General features: G+C 38.0%; 2 protein-coding genes across 2 annotated transcripts in view; both read left to right on the top strand.

Annotated features, from left to right (window-relative positions):
• The first annotated feature begins 375 nt into the window (after positions 1–375).
• Positions 376–14,754, top strand: dlat (dihydrolipoamide S-acetyltransferase (E2 component of pyruvate dehydrogenase complex)). The gene is made up of 14 exons (XM_022676019.2): positions 376–784; positions 2,946–3,047; positions 3,149–3,273; positions 3,805–3,967; positions 4,089–4,215; positions 4,872–5,047; positions 6,798–6,948; positions 8,008–8,075; positions 8,268–8,375; positions 8,470–8,577; positions 10,067–10,185; positions 10,335–10,497; positions 11,554–11,690; positions 13,299–14,754. The coding sequence occupies exons 1-14, from the start codon at positions 542–544 to the stop codon at positions 13,426–13,428; spliced, it is 1,920 nt and encodes a 639-aa protein (XP_022531740.2). The 5' UTR covers positions 376–541; the 3' UTR covers positions 13,429–14,754.
• Positions 14,755–16,377: 1,623 nt separating this feature from the next.
• The window catches only part of rb1 (retinoblastoma 1), a 58,622-nt gene continuing 57,484 nt past the window's right edge, over positions 16,378–17,515 (top strand). The window contains exon 1 of the mRNA XM_022676016.2: positions 16,378–16,696. Within this exon, the coding sequence (XP_022531737.2) occupies positions 16,599–16,696 (98 nt within the window). The 5' untranslated portion in view covers positions 16,378–16,598. The remainder of the gene's footprint in view (positions 16,697–17,515) is intronic.

The raw sequence follows: 17,515 nt of genomic DNA, 5'->3' as shown, positions 1-17,515 counted from the left end.
ACCGGACCATGTGCAATATTTTTTTTAAAAGTGTGCAATAATAATGAGTAATACCTCTTCCTGCTAGTCTCTTTAGATTCTTGTAAATTTTATATATTGTTTTTGTATATGTATTTATTTCCCTCTGTTTCTTGTGTGTGTCAAAAATACCAAGCAGTATTGTGATATTATTTTAGAGCCATATTGCCCACCCCTACCAAGTATAGCTAATATTCTTGTTTCATTGGTTTAACTGGGATCTCTTCATTTACTTTTATGATTTGTGTGGAAATCTGATAAGGTTTTAGGATATATTTATGCAGCCCTGCCTCTTACAGAGACTACACCCAATGCGGACTTTCTACGTGCCTGGCAACCCGCGGCGGCAGTGCTGAGGACAGTCAGTAGAGGCTGTGTATAGCGGGGAGGTCATTGGAAAGTGAGGCTTCATTCCTCCGCATTTCAGTTCAGAAACCCGGAGCCCGGCGGCTGCATGCGGAGCCCCGCTGCCTGATAACCGACCGCCTCTCCTGGACCCACATTCTGCTTCTCAGCGGCCGACATGCTGCGCTTAGTGCTGCGCTTTAGACCGTGTGTCCGGTCCGCTCGGCCCGCCGTGCTGCCGGGCCCCGCGCCGGTACCCGGTCACCTCCGGCGGCTCCACAGCCACCGCAGCACGGGCCGCTCCGCTCAGGCAGCTTACAGCGGCGGCGTCCTCCGCGGCTCAACCCGGGTCTTACAGCAGCAGCAGACCGCCGCCCTCAGCCGGAGCAGCGCGCTGTACAGCCTGCCGCCCCACCAGAAGGTAACGGCTAAAGCTAACCAGGCTAAATAAAGCTAGTTAACTACCTGACTGATTTAACCTGGGTTAGGTTAGCTAGTTGTTAGCTAAGCTAGGTTAGCTAGTTAGCTAACTAGCTCACTTGTTGTGTTTACAAGCTTGGACACACAGCTATAAATTAGCATTTTAGCTTTTATTTCATATTTCTTTGTATAAATAGCATTACACTTTCTATTTATCCCTTCAGCTACCAAACATCAGCTGCGTTTCATACATTGAAATTTCTTTAGCTAGTTAACATGGGTTAGTTAATACAAGCCACTCCTTAGACTGTGACTAGCCGTCATCACAGCTGGTAAAACAGTGTCACCTTGAAACGTTTATGGAATAAGAAACACAATATTTAGCTAGCTTTCTTGTTTTAAATTCACGATTTTATATGTAAGAGCAGTTTTATCCTTCACTTTACCAAATAAAAGTCTCCACCTGGATTTAAGTAAGTAAATGATGTGGGGTTGATTCTGCAGTTGGTCTGCAGGTTTAGGTTCAGCAACAGTATGTGCTGAAAGAATGAGGTCAGCTGACTACCTGAATATACTGAATATAGACCAGGTTATTCCATCAATGGATTTTTTTCTTCCCTGATGAACACAGGTATATTCCAAGATGACAATGTCAGGATTCATGGGGCTGTAATTGTAAAAGAGTGATTAAGGGAGCATGAGATCATCATTTTCACACTTGGATTGAGAGAGAGTTCACCACAGAGTCCAGATCTTAATCTCATTGGGAATCTTTGGGATGTTCTGGATGGAGAAGATCTGCTTTGTGCAGCGGTTGGTCAGACTATACAGTCATCAATGCTGCTGCAAGATCTTGGTGTAAAATTAATTAAACACTGGATTGAAATAAATGTTGTGACAATGCAGAAAGCTAAAGACGGTCCAACAAAATATTAGAGTGTGTGACCCTTTTTTTTTGGTGGTGAATGTTTTTTTGGCCAGGCAGTGTATGTGGTCTTCAGACTTCTTATTATAGTCTAATTTAAAAAGTATTCTGCCTCTAAACATATCTAACTAGCTACATTAGGTTGGAGTAAATTAACCAGTTTCCTATATATGGATAAAGCCTGGCCTTGATTTAAGTGAAAGTATTATTGTTGAGCAGCTCTAGGCTACTAACAAGGCTAACTAAAGCTAACTAACTGACTGCTTTGATCTAGGTTAGCTAGATTAGCTGCTGGAATTTAGCTAGCTATTGATTAGCTAAGATAAGTTACATTTACATTTATATCCAGAGTGACTTATGAGTTTATTTCTATTACAGAAGTGGGCCAATGTAGTGTTAGGAGTCTTGCCCAAGGACTTTTATTGGTGTATCACAGTATTGTCACCCAGACCTGGAATTGAACCCCAGTCTCTCACATGGTATCCACTGCTCCACACCAACTAGCTCACTAGAATGAGCATTTTAGCCTATATTCAGCATTTCTGTGTATAAATACACTTTCCCTTTATCCCTTTACATACCTGGGCTAGTTAACATGTGTTAGTTAATATGAGCTACTCCTTTTCTGTAGTTAATTTCTAAACTGCATTGTACTGTGACTAGCCATCTCTACTCTCCAGCTTGTAAGTATCACCTTGTCATCTTGTGTCACCTTGAAACATTTAGGGAATTTTATTAATTTAAGCAATCTTTGAATTAAAGGCTTGCCTGAGTGGCACGGACAAACATGTAAACATTATACAGGATGTTTCAGAGTGGCACAGCTTTGTGATTTGTTTGTTCTGTCTTCAGGAACTCACCATCCATAGCCTAGAGACTTCACTCTCTCTAGGTGGGTAATGATGCCCTCGCTTTTGCCCATCACTCATCACAATGTTAGTCAGTGCAGGTGTCTGTTGGCTGATATAACAGAACTGGATATGAGCATGTTTGGCTTGTTCAGCTGTCCAATAATCAATGGGACTTTCAGTACTGGAACTGTCATTTGATGGTGGAGTCTGAGCTGTTGGATGTTGGAAGAAGATGGGAATTTTTCTGTGGAGAAATTCTGGAAAATAATTTGAACCAGGGACTTCCATACAAGTGTATTTAAAATAATTACATATTAATTAGATATGCAAATTCCAGTGGAATTATCTCACTGATGACCTGAGTGACCTTCTTCATTTTTCCACAGGTGGAACTCCCTGCTTTATCTCCCACAATGCAGTTGGGCACCATTGCTCGCTGGGAGAAGAAGGAGGGTGATAAGATCAATGAGGGAGACCTGATCGCTGAGGTATAACAAAGTCTATTAGTCTTCATATCGAAGTACTCTTCTACTGCTTTAATATACATATATATTGACCTTATTGTTTATTTTGTCTTCTGTTTGTTTAGGTGGAGACGGACAAGGCCACAGTAGGATTTGAGATGCTGGAGGAGTGCTATCTAGCGAAAATCTTGGTGTCGGAGGGAACGAGAGACGTGCCCATCGGAGCAGTTATTTGTATTACAGTTGACAAGTAAGAATAGTTTTCTTTCAGATTTTTTACATGGTTGTGAACACAGATTGGCATAATCTAATAGAGCCTTCCTGTTTTGGGAAAAACTCATATTAATTTGACACAAAAAAACATCTAAAGTATGGTGTTTTATATGCACTCTTGTTCACCTTGTAGGGTTAAAGTGTAATTCATGCTTTGAACCATACTTAAAGGACATTTACACATACATTTCTGGACAAGCTGAGAGATGCAGAACAAACGCTGAAAGTTTGAGATGCATGTGAACTGATGCAGTACATGCAGTAATATTATTTTTTTTTGTTTTTTGTTACTCAGTTCTCTCAGGTGTTACCGCTGCCCGCTTCTCCAAAGTTACTTAGTGCAGTTAGCAGCATGCTGAGCCTAAAGTGGCAACTATAGCGATATTGTTCTCCCTATAACTGTGGTATAGTCAGTGGAGCATCACAATAAAGTAAAAGCTGTATTTTAAGGTAAATATGCTACGTAAGTTTGCTTTATAACAAGTTATCTTTCATCTTTTTCCCCTAGACCTGAACTCATCTCTGCGTTTAAAGACTTCACTCTGGAAAAGCTGGCCGCGTTAGCTCCTGCAGCAGCCGCATCAGCCCCCCCTCCTCCAGCTGCACCTGCTGCTGCTGCTGCCCCCCCTCCTCCTCAGGCTCCAGGCAGCTCCTATCCATCACATATGAAGGTAAGTGGTAATGGCTTCTGGAGATACACTACATTTGACGGCACCATGATTTCAGCTAAATTATTGATTGCAAATCAAGTACAAAGCTTGATTTCCTTGTCGTTTCTTTTGTGTTTTGTAGATTCTGCTACCAGCTCTTTCCCCGACTATGACGATGGGCACTGTACAGCGCTGGGAAAAGAAAGTGGGGGAAAAATTGAACGAGGGTGACCTGCTGGCTGAAATTGAGACGGATAAGGCCACAATTGGTAAGCCGTCATTGATGAATTGAATCATTAATGTACTGAATAAAGATCTGCAGTCTGAACTAAAATGATTCTTGTATTTTAATATTGAATTGTAATAGGTTATTAATATTGATTTGATTGTTAGATACAGTTATAACTGTATCTAACCAGATGATTTATTAGTTTAATTTACTACTTAAGTTCATTTACTTTAACTGGTATACTGTTTTTTTTTATTTACCATGTATAGCAAGATTCTTTATCATTACTATGTACAATGTTACTACTTATGTACTCTTTATTTGTTATTTATTTATTGCCATTATTTATTTTGTATCATATATTTACTACATATGTACAGTATGCTTACCAAAACACATACAGTGTGGGGAACCATGTTTACTCCAATATAGATTCATATTTATTTTGTTAGTGTTTTATATGCACTTGATATATTTTATATATTGTTTGTATATTTCCTGAGACCTTAGATCTGTCCTCTTCACTACTTTAATATTGCAAATATCCAATATGTGGGATTAATAATGAATTATTCTATTTTATAATATCCCATTGAAAGCCATTGAGGAATGATTCTTTTTCAGATTGACAGACCCTTTTACACTATGATTAAAGGTTAAAGTGCTATTTTGCTTTTGCTCCTGTGTTTTGTTCAGGTTTTGAGGTGCAGGAGGAAGGCTACCTGGCTAAGATCATGATTTCTGAGGGAACCAGGGATGTCCCTCTGGGCACACCACTCTGTATCATGGTAGAGAAAGAGTCTGATATTCAAGCATTCGCAGACTATGTGGAGACAGGTGTGGCTGCTGCTCCACCTCCAGCTCCAACACCGGTAAGAAGCATACCGTTCTTCTTTCCCTTTTCCTGTTAGTGATGGTTTATTCACCCTATTACACTGCACTAACTTTCAAAAGTTTGTTTCTTTTACTGTTTTATTTTACCTTTCTGTTAATGCATATAACAAATGCTAAACTGGTATCGTAGCTAGCTAGCAATTTGAATCCCAATTTGACATCAGCAGCCAGTCAGAGAGAGCACAATTGGTCTTGTTTTCTTTGGGTAGGTAGATGTCTCTCTCGCTCTCTATCACTCCGAAGGTGATGTTGGTCAGCACAGGTGTCTGTTGGCTGATGTATCAGAGCTGAGGGTCCGTCACTTACTTCTGAGCTCATTGTGATGCTACACAGAAATGCTACATCAGCAGCAGTTGGAAAAGGGCAAGTGGCTGGCCTCACATGTATCTGAGTGGGCATTACTGTGTTGGAAACATTACTAGTGATAGAGAGTAGTCATAATGAGGGGGTTAAGTAATTTGTCTTGCAAATTGGTTAGAAAAGGGTATTTAAAAAATCCCAACAAAAAAAGTAGCTAGCTAGCTATGCTAACCCAAAATTCTAACTGGTTGTTTATCGTTATTTTATGGCATAGCTAACTATTTTTGAACACAACACTAAAATACTAGAGTTTTGTGAATATATATTAAAAATCCACCACCTTTCAACAAAGAAGTGGTGCATCTAAGTTTAAAGACGTATGGATGTTTGGGTTAATGTTTTAAGTTGAGCTCCTTCAACCATAGATGCAGCTCCTCTTTTTTGGAATGCAGTGGATAATAGTCTTCATAGTAGTGGTGTTTAAGTGAACTTTTTTTCTTCTTTCAATTATTATGACACAAGGCAAATGGCATGTCGTTTGTTCGTGTTCATCTTTCAGTACCTTTGATATTAGAGCGGTGTAGCAGTATGATGAAAGAATTTATTTTTAGTATCTTTGGTTTATATGTCAAGGCCGTGATTACTGCAATCTCTACAGTAGTAAACCTGTAATAGGAAAGTGGTGTGATGTCAGTGTTTGTTGTGTTGTGAAAGAAAGTGAAGTGTACGTAAGCTGTGGACTGTAATGTGGAAATGCTATTTTTTTCACTGGAATTCTGTTTTAAGCAACATTCCTCACCGTCCTGAGCTTTGTTTAATAGGATAACCTTAAACTTGCAGATGTTATTCACTGTATTTAGTAGTCTTACTAATTGCTATCAGTCTCCTGTTCAATATTTTTAAATTAGTAGCATCATCATAGCTTTGTACAATAAAACTGTTTACGTATTTCTGCTCTCATGTTCTACTATGTGCAATATCTCAATTGGTTATTTGTTTTAAATTATATAATAATCTGTTAACTTTAATTATGCTATATATTCCTGCTTATTTACTATTTATCTGCTTTTTATAAACTATCAACATGTCTGCAATATTATTGGTTGTTGTTTATTGTAAAGATCTTTATTAGAGCCCTCTTTAGTCATGCAGCATGTCTAGACAGTACTCCAGACTGAGTGTGCCAACACCTGGATTAGATTACACATCATGTTCAAAATAAATTAGTAATAAAATAATTTAGTAATAAAATCTATAAAATATATGTTTATATTACATTAAGATTGTAAATATGGGGAAAACAGCTTATTATATGGAAAGTGTGTGATTTTATTAAAAGCATGTATTTATTGTTGGTTGTGTGTGCACTGTAAGAAAATAGTATGTACTTTTGACATGACTCACAATTTTCATTGAATTTAAATGAAGGTGGCGGCCCCTCCTCCTGCAGCTGCTCCTGTGGCCCCTGCAGCTGCTGCTGCTGCTCCGGCTGCTGCGGCTCGGAAGGGACGGGTGTTTGCCAGCCCTCTGGCCAAGAAACTGGCTTCTGAGAAGGGCATCGACCTTGCACAGGTTGCTGGTGAGTGCTCAGTTTGCGAAATCACAATTTTACACAGTTTCTAATTGAAAGAGATGTTTTGATGCATAAGGCTGTCTGTTATATTTGTCAGCTTCGGTTTAATGGAAAAGAACACTGTTGTGATTCTTCTGTGAGTGCAGTTTGTTAGAAGAAATATGAAGGGTGCCTTTCAAACTGGGGATCACCAACCAAATAGACAGAAAACACCTGAGCTGGTGTAAGCCTCAGAGAATGCAGGGCTTGTCGCAAGATGTCATAAGATGGATGTGTTTTTAGAGCATTCTTGGAGCTGGAGTCTTTTCCTTAAAGGAGAACTGACTTCTAAAATGTAAAATTGACTTTTTTTTGTAGTAAAACATAATAAGTAGTAAAAAAAATTGTTGAATAGCCCACCTCCGCTCTCCCGCAGCTCCAGATCAAGTAATTTTTTGCAGTTTCTCCAAACATGCTTTAGAATAGATTATATGGGACATACTTTGCCCCTGCAGATGAATCAAAGTAGAGCTTAAAGTAGCACCACATCTCATTGGTAGAATCCAGAGAGACCCTAACATTTAAAATGAGGCATTAATAACTTTAATAGTGCACAAGAAGCTTATTAAAAACCACTGTTTACAACACGTAGCGTAGCCTTATCTCAGAGCGCCGCCATTACTAGGAGATTAGGTTTCACTATGGGTTGTAAATAGTGGTTTTTAATAAGCTATTCAGGTGGGTTATTTAACAAAGGTTAGTACTTTTTATCATGTTTTACTGCGCCAAGAGTCAATTTTATACTCGAGTTCTACTTTAAGCTGCTCTGTCTTATTCTCAACTAGTCACCAGTTCTAGTGCAGCCATCTGTCATACTGTCATGGCTGAAAGTGTAAAAAAAAATACTATTTGTCCCAGAATATTATTGCAATTAAGAATATTTTGTTATACACATGTTTATTTTATTTGTGTGCAGTGGAACACTACAAAAACTGAGCATTTCCTGCACTTAAATACAAGTGTAAGCACACTTTTAATGAGAAAATTAACCTTAGATAACTGCTGCTGCTGCTTCTTCTTCCACAGGCACCGGACCAGATGGACGTATAACCAAGAAAGACATCGAGAACTTTGTTCCAGCGAAAGCTGCTCCTGTGAGTGAAGTAACTGCTAGTTTATTGACTATTTATTTATTTATTTTCTTAGATTCAGATTTAAATCTTAGATGTATTATCTGTTTTATGTGGATATGGGGAGATGAGCTATTTATTTTTCATGTTTAATGTTTTTATCATAATTTAAAAGGAATCTAATCATCTGTAACCTTCTAATTTACATGCTACCAGCCTCTAGCAGCTGCTCCAGCAGCGCCCACACCCCGTGCAGCAGCTCCCGCTGCGGCTGCTGTTCCCACTGGCACCTTTACTGACATCCCAATCAGTAATATCCGCAGAGTGAGTCTCCTTCACCTCTCTATCCAGCTAAACACCAGTTCATACTGCTTTAAAAAGCAGGTGTTTGATCTGTTCTGTTCTTTGTGTTAATAAGGTGATTGCCCAGAGGCTGATGCAGTCCAAGCAGACTATTCCTCACTACTATCTGTCTGTGGACATCAATATGGACCAAGTTCTGGACCTCAGAAAAGAACTGAATGAGGTGAGATTCTAGATGACTTTCTATAAGTGGCATAAAAAGACAGTCAAAAGTCACAGGAAACCCTTATTTCAGAAACAAAGGCTACGTTCACATTACAAGTTACATCGAATCATTTTTGATCAGATCTTGTCAGTTCACATTCACAAATGTAAGTGAGCTGTATCTGTGTGTAATGTAAACAAATCTGTCCCTGAAACGCTTCACATGCGCACATTGATTATGAGTATAAATGTCAAAAAAGGACAGGTGATTTGCTTTTGCTGTTTTTGCAGTTATAGCTGCACAGCTGCACCGAGATGTCTGGGTATGAGAGAGAAGCACGTAGCGCTAAAAACGCATGAATTTCGGTTTGACTCTTCACATTCATGTTGCATGTCTATGGATCAGATACGTATCTGACTTAGGACCAAATATAGAAGTGGCTCAGATCTGATTTGGAAAAAAAATTTGGATTTGGCACGTTCACACAGCCATAAAAAAAAAAAAAATCTGATCTCAGCAGGAAAAATTGGATTTGAGTCACTTCAGCCTGATAATGTGAATGTAGCCAAAATGTTCCAGACATGACCTAAAAGATAAGCCATTTTCTCTTTTTTGTATTTCATATTTCTCAAATACAAAGGTGTCCTGCAACATTGGACTCACCCTTTACACCAGTGAAGCATAACATTATGACCATCTCCATGTTTCTACACCTATTAATATATACAGGGTTCGTATGGTCATGAAAATTTGGACTACAAATCTTTGTGTTTCAATTTATCGACAGAGAAAATCTATATTGAGCTAACAAATACATCAGCACATAAGTTAATGAGGTAATTCAGTAATTTAGCCCTACACAGTGGCGCTCTCAGGATCTGACACACATTTTATTATTAAAGATTGTGTGCACATTTTTATCTGATTCATTTTAGAACTACTATAATCAACTTTGATTATAGTTTTAGGTAATTTTTGGTTTTATTGTCCATGTCTGCACTAATGTTTTAAAAATCGTATGGTCATGAAAATTTGTTATGAAGGCATGAAAAAGTCATGAAAAAATCATGGAAATGTATTGGTTAAAAAGTGTATGAACCCTGTATATATGTTTTTCAGCTCTACTGATCACACAGGAGCAGTTTTCTTTGTAGTTCTCTAACTACAGATACAATTACAATAGCCCTGTATCTGTTTTTCTGCATTCTTTATTGCCATCATCCTTTCAGCCTGTTTTTTGGTCAGGGCCCCACATGACCAAGTTATACATAGACTGAAACACAGTTCATTGGTTGCTGTTAGTCATGCCCTAGTCCTTCATACAGAGTGCTTCTATATGTTCAGCGGAGCAGATAAGAATTAAAATGGGTGTAGACATAAGGAGGAGGTCATAATGTTATGCAAAAATAGTAATGTTGACAGGCCTAGTCGTGTGTGTGTAGATATTTTGGTTGGAATTGAGAGGATTGCGTTTGAGACCCTTGTTTCTTTATCACCCCATGATCAGGAGGTAAAAGCAGACAACATCAAACTCTCGGTCAATGACTTCATCGTCAAAGCCTCAGCACTGGCATGTTTAAAGGTGCCAGAGGCCAACTCCTCCTGGATGGACACAGTCATCCGACAGTGAGTGATGCATTTCTACCTCTGTCCACCAGAAGGAGCATCTTCTTCTGAATGAATGAGGTCTAACAGTATGATGTCATTACAGTGCTGTATATCTGCTGGGATTAGTACTGACTGTTATTCCTGTGCTCACTGTTTGTTCTTTACAGAAATCACGTGGTGGATGTTAGTATTGCAGTCAGCACCCCCAACGGTTTGATCACTCCTATTGTTTTCAATGCTCACATCAAGGGCCTAGCAGCTATAAGCAAAGATACCGCCATGCTAGCTGCTAAAGCACGCGAGGGCAAGTTGCAGCCACATGAATTTCAGGTGAGTTTTACGGTTATATGTTGGATTTATAATGGCAAAAAAAACAACCATTGAATTAAAATGTTACATGGTATAACAAGGGCATTTGCACTACAGGTAAAACGTTTTAGAACACCCCTATTTTCCCTTTACTTTTTACATTTAAGCTCTTCAGGTCCATTTAATCACCAGAAATGGTGAAAAACAAACAAAAAAACAGTGTACAAACTTTTGCAGTTAACTCTCAGGACCTTTAAGGAATGCATTTGAACTAAAAGTTATGCTAATGGTCAAATTTGGCCTCAGGGCTGTACATTGGACACCCCTGCTCTATTATATGTGGAGAGTTTGTAAATTAAGACTGCCTAAGACTAAAGAAATAAAATGACACATATCGCTTTGAAAAAAAATTAAGAGACCACTTCAGTTTCTAAATCATTTTCTCTAATTTTGCTATTTATATGTAAATGTTTAAGTAAAATGAACATTGTTGTTTTATTCTATAAACTACAGACAACATTTCTCACAAATTTCAAACATAAATAAATATTGTCATTTAGAGCATTTATTTACAGAAAATGAGAAATGTCTGAAATAACAAAAAAAAAGATGCAGAGCTTTCAGACCTCAAATAATGCAAAGAAAACCATTTCATATTCATAAAGTTTTAAGAGTTCAGAAATCAATATTTGGTGGAAAAACCCTGTTTTTAAACACAGTTTTTATGCATCTTGGCATCATGTTCTTCTCCACCAGTCTTACACACTGATTTTGGATAACTTTATGCCTTTACTCCTGGTGAAAAAGTTCAAGCAGTTCAGTTTGGTTTGATGGCCTGATAATCCATCTTCTTCTTGATTACATTTAGAGGTGTTCGATTTGGTGAAATCAGAGAAACTCATCATTTTTAAGTGGTCTCTTATTTTTTTCCAGAGCTGTGTATATGTGCATGCAGGTATATGAAAGCATGCATAAGGTTTAAACACCTAAAGATGCTGAGGACAAACCATAAGTTTACAAATCCATAAAATGTAGCTTACAGTGATTCTCTTATGTCTTGTCATTTGTTTTTTACAGGGTGGTACTTTCACAGTCTCCAATCTGGGCATGTACGGCATCAAGAACTTCTCAGCCATCATCAATCCTCCTCAAGCATGCATCTTGGCAGTGGGAGGCTCTGAGAAGAGGCTGCTGCCTGCAGACAATGAGAGAGGGTGAGAGCTTCACTGCTGTCGGTCACATGGTGTTCTGTGAACTGGTTCATTAAATTGTCTATTATTTTACTGGACACAAAATCAGTAACTTTTTCTGACCTCAGTATTGCCCATTGTATTTTTTAGTGGTTTTGGTATGTATTTTAATGATGTCAATTGATTAAATAAATAAATCAGATTAATCACAGCATCATTCTTCAGGCATCTTAAGACATAAGCGTTAAATAATGGATATTTAAATGTAAATAAAATAATAATTATATTTGTTTTAATAGTGTCAATTGCTTAGTAAAATCATTTAAATGCTGGTACTGCTCTGTGTTTTTTGGAGGGAGAATAAATTATAGTGTATTGTGGTGTAACTGGATAATAGACTAGACTTTTTAACTTTATTATAGATTTATTTTAAATTAGAATATTTTAATGTATGGATTAACAGTTTATTTAAAAACCTTTATCATCAAACAAAAGTATGTGCCTGCTGATATTAATATGTCCCCAGGCTCTGTGAAAATGTGACTGGAGGTAACTGGCACTAAACTTGTGTAAAAAAGTGTCCAGATTAATCGCACGCCTATAAATTAATGAAATTAATCATAACTCTATTCTGGATAAATAACAATAGTCATATATCACACGTGTCCTTCTGCTTAAAATAATAAATGCAGAATATTTAATTAGTGGTGTCAATTGCTTAAAACATTAGCTATATGAATCGCAAAAATGTTCTGTGATTATTCATAAATAAAATTATAAATCTAAATTTCAGAAGACATATTATACCTCTTTTTATACATAGTTATATAGTTAAAATTGGTCTATGGTTTGTTCAAAACATGCTTGTAAGGTTTTTACACAAAATTGCTCTCACATAAAGATGAAGATTTCACCATCTCTATTCTTACCAGGTTCAGTCCTTTTTAGAATGAGCTGTTTAAGGGTTCTGACACTTTTATGCAAATAAACTGTTATTGGCCACTGCATGTATACGCTGAGTGTTTACCACACATTAGTGTTCGCTTGTGCTGAACTGCAAAACTGTGATAAAACACAAAACGTATTAATAGAAAGTAATTACATCTCGCTCATCTGCTGACTTGTCACGGACAGTAGTGACAGATCTCACTCTGGGGTAATTTTCTCTTTTACAGGGGGTCCTTTGTGATTTTATTCCCATCCAGAACAACCATGTATGTGTTTTTCTCAGACGTCCTCTGTTTTTCGCTGAACTCCGTGGTCTGGTCATTTTAGTCCCATCCGGATTCACATCTCTGATTTTCGTCTCCTCGCATTTAATAAAATAGCTATTTGTCCACTGCCATGCACCGTAATTACACTTTGGGCATGCGTTTCCACAGAGATCCACGTAAACACAACAGCATGTGGAAATGGAGGAGCTACTGAACGCGATGTCATGTAACCGAGAAAGCTTAAAAAGTCACTGCTCCTGCTGTTTTTTTATTTGGAGTCCAGATGCAAGAGTTTTACCACTCAGTAGAAGTGTGATAGGGTTTTTAGAATGCAAATAAAATGTTTTTTTTTTCTTCAAACATGGTTTTACATGCATTGGTCTCATTTTTGCCTGTGTTCTTTTTTTGTTCTTTGTAGGTTTGATGTATCCAATGTGATGTCCGTTACTCTTAGCTGTGATCACCGGGTGGTGGACGGAGCAGTAGGGGCTCAGTGGCTGGCCGAGTTCCGCAAGTTCCTGGAGAAACCCATGAATATGCTGCTTTGAGCGGGGGGCTGGCCCTGCCCCTCAGCTGACCATATACCAGGACTTTCAGATAGCTTAAAGGAGGAGGTCTCTTTCAGATGTTATGCAGACAGAATTATAACTGGCTCTTTTCTCCCCCTCTTGGTTTCACACTTATCTTTCACTTCCCGTGGGTACTGTAATTCCACAGCTTTAACACGACAGGTCCAGAGTAGTGCTTTACTGTCTAGGTCAATTTGTAGAGTCGACAGTAGATGGAAATGTTGAATGAGGAAATGTTTTTTGTTTTCTGCCAGGGAGCTTTTAAAAGCACCACAAGTTGTGATTCCTCTTCCTTCTAGGGGTTGAAAACAGTCTAAATTCAGCTGTTTTCTTCACCAGGCTTTTACCCCATGCTGTGGTCTCTCTAAGCCTCACTTAACTGGTACATTTGGAGACAAAGTGACAAAATGAACTGATATTGAAACGCTCCGGTGCCAAAGGAACCTATCACCTGTATGTCTCTATCTGGTTAAAGGTTTTCCTATGGTTACTAAGACCTTTTTACAATTCTGAAATGTTGTTTCATGCTTCCTGAGTTGTACATACATGTAGTGGTTTCATCTCTGGTCTATATGGCAACCCTATCTGAACGCTGAACTCTGCGTTTATTTATTACATCTGTCACTCCAGACAAAGCACGTTAGTGCCTTTGTTCTGTGTTCTTATTTCTTACAAATGTTTTTTTTTTTTTTTAATATGGCAATATTTTCAGACCTATATTTCTGTACTGAATACGCACAAACACGCAGAGCTGGGCAAACTGCTTCTTAAATAAACAAAATCAGATCCTCAGATTGAACTGAAATGATGGTCTGCATATTAATAAGTATCTCTTCTCAGAGGAGAGAGAGAGAGAACACTGGGTTCAGGGCGCCAGGAAGTGTTGGCAAATCAATATCTATGGTTACAGCTAAAGGCAAAGGGAAGTCAAGATGTATGGTTTTATTTTAGTTAATAAGGTGAACAAAAACATAACACAATGATGAGGGACAGAAAATAGACAGAAAATAAATGTTCTCATACATTTTAAAACCTCCAAAGTTTATATATTTATCTGAGTTTTGCTGGGAGATCTAACATTTTTGGGGTTATCATATGGGTTTTACTTTTAAATACCTCTAAATATTAGGACATACTGATGCCTCTTGTGTTTATAATGCTGTCCCTGTGGACAAGTCTACGATTTATCCGAAGATCACACTACAGAGTGTCCATTACTGGTAACTCCAGAGTTTGTTCAATATGTTCATTTGAATGAGAAAATACAACCAGTAATAAACCCCTTTACCTAATGTTTGCACCTTTCACAGGTCAACTTTGTGTGTTTTTGCTGTTGTTTTATGCACAAACATTTAGGCTCCCTAATCAATATTTTAATGTAATCCTTAATTAAACAAGAAATGTGTAAAGCAAATGTAAAGATATAAATAGTCTCATGTTATTACTCATATAAGAAAGCTAGTGCATTTTAAAATAAAAGCCTGAACGCATGCCTGTGCACAGATCGATTGTACAATTACAATAATGCAAAGATATGATTTTATGTAGGTTGAATGAGGACACCTCTGGACCAGAGGAAGTGAAACAGGAGAGGATGGATTGGGGTCTTAACTATCTAATTCCACCCCTTAGGGAATGTCTAGATATTTCAAACCCAATATTTGCCGACATATTTATTGTACGCCAGAAAAGGACTTGGAGACGCCGGGCACAAGTTAATTTTAATCACCGCCCATGGAGGACTAATTAAGCTTTGTTAGTGTTTATAGATAATTATAGTTTCTGTGGTCATAGTGTATAATATAAAAATAACAGGAAAAATAAAAAGGGTGGAGAGAAAAAAAGGACAAACTATAGCTATTTTGTATTGTATGTAGAAATAAATACAGAGAAAGAGAGGGAATAATCTGCCCAATCTCGCTGTGTGTGTGGGAAAATTCGGGTTGAGATGTTGGATGTTTAGGATGGTTTTGATGTAATGGTTATGAAGAAAAACAGGGTTTAAAGTTGCAAACAGTCTATGTAAGGACCAGTTTAAACCACTAAAAACATGTGAAATACGTATACTGGGGTGTCTAGGCTCGCTGTAAGTTATGTTTATTGTGTATATCGGCATCAGCAGACATATACATGTGTTATATCGGCCTAGAACTCCCACATTGATGCATCTCTAGAAAAAAATACCAATAATAATATTTTTTAAGCCCATTTCTCCCCAATATACACAGCCAATTACCCAACCCACTCATTAGGACTCCCCCTAACACTAGTGATGACCCAACACCTGGAGGGTGAAGACTAACACATGCCTTCTCCGATACATGTGAAGTCAGACTCCGCCTCTTTTTTATGGAGTAGCATCACAGTGCACTCGACAGCTCAATTATGCCTTGTGCTGATCAACATCACCCTTTAGAGTGATGAGAGAAAAGAGTGCTATCCACCCACCCAGAGAGAGCAAGCAAAATTGTGCTCTCTCAGGACTCCAGCAGCTGATGGCAAACTGCATGAACGGATTTGAACCAGCGATCTCCCAATCATAGTGACCAATAATATTAACCATTTTAATAGACATTAGTATTAGTATTATTTTATTTAACAATTAGGATAAGTCTTTATTAATCCCACAGTTGGGGGAAATTTACAGTACAGCAGTTACAGCAGTGCCGCGGGGAAAAACAGAAGTGTCATGCTAAAAAAATTAATTAAAAAAATAGAAAACAAGTGGTGATATTGCATATATGAACAATTGTAAGGCTTTTTATGACATTTTACTTTAATATTCTTCAATAAATATTATTTATAAATATAATATTTATAATTTGCAGTAAGTATGTATGATATTTTACTTAAAATAATGTTTCAGGTACCAAAATCCGTCTCTGACGCTTTCTTGTTTCCGGAAATGACGTGAGTGTAGCAGGAAGTTGAGCTGCGGAGTTTTCCCGCGGTTTGAGGCTGTGGGATCAGCGCTGGATAGTGGAGGCGGTTTCGGGGAGGCCCCTGTTCACCCGGTTTACTCCCTGCCTGCAGTTTTTTATTACCTGTATATTCAGTTATCAGTAAGATCCAGCTCTCATACAGCTGATCCACACCTCCATTCACTCTAACCCGCTCTGTCTGAAGACCCGCGAAGGATTTAATCAGCCATGCCGCCCAGAAAGCGCAGCTCCGGGACCGGGAGCAGCCGGAGGGGCGCCTCTTCCCCGGAGCTCCGGCAGTCCGGCTCCGCCATCAGCCCGCAACAGTAAGAACCCCGCGCTGCTGATCCGGCTCCGTGTTTCTCCGCGGCCGCTCTGTCCGCTCTTCTGTTTATATCTTGTGTTTAATCATTAGTTTGGGTAGTTAGATAGTTTATGAGTTAGCTCGGTCTGCTAGCTAACCTACAGTAAGTTACACAAGTTAACTAGCTACAGAGTTAGCTAACTGAGCTAGTTAGCCTGCTAGCTAACTTTTGTTTTGTCAACAGTCTCGTCACAACAAGTTATTCTCACGTATTTTCCCAACACAACCCCTTCTTCCCTTCAATAACATCCTGATATACTCCACTAAATACATCAACTTTACTCTAACTCCACATTTCATTGATTTAACTCGAATATCCTCAATGCTGTCATTCAGATAGATATTTAATCAGACTGATTTAACTCAAATATCCTTAATGCTGTTATTCAGTCAAACAGTTTTACTGCTTTAACTCAAATATCATTAACGCTGTTATTCAAACAGTTTTACTGATTTAACTCAAATATCCTTAATGCTGTTATTCAGTCAGACAGTTTTACTGATTTAACTCAAATATCCTTAATGATGTTATTCAGTCAAACAGTTTTACTGATTTAACTCAAATATCCTTAATGTTGTTATTCAGTCACTGTTTTAATGATTTAACTCAAATATTTTTAATGTTGTTACTCAGTCAGACAGTTTTACTGATTTAATTCAAATATCCTTAATGTTGTTACTCAGTCAGACAGTTTTACTGATTTAACTCCAATATCCTTAATGTTGTTATTCGGTCAGACAATATTACTGATTTAAGTCCAATATCCTTAATATTATTATT

This window comes from Astyanax mexicanus, chromosome 17 (assembly GCF_023375975.1).
Source record: "Astyanax mexicanus isolate ESR-SI-001 chromosome 17, AstMex3_surface, whole genome shotgun sequence".
In the NCBI taxonomy this organism is placed as follows: domain Eukaryota; kingdom Metazoa; phylum Chordata; class Actinopteri; order Characiformes; family Acestrorhamphidae; genus Astyanax; species Astyanax mexicanus.
This window is presented reverse-complemented; position numbering and strand designations above follow the sequence as displayed.

Bases quoted from the DNA above. Each gene is read 5' to 3' on its own strand.
- dlat (XM_022676019.2), top strand. From the start codon at position 542: ATGCTGCGCTTAGTGCTGCGCTTTAGACCGTGTGTCCGGTCCGCTCGG. The intron at 3,274-3,804 runs GTAAGAATAGTT...TTTTTCCCCTAG, and splicing joins ATTTGTATTACAGTTGACAA to ACCTGAACTCATCTCTGCGT. The intron at 8,578-10,066 runs GTGAGATTCTAG...CCCCATGATCAG, and splicing joins TCAGAAAAGAACTGAATGAG to GAGGTAAAAGCAGACAACAT.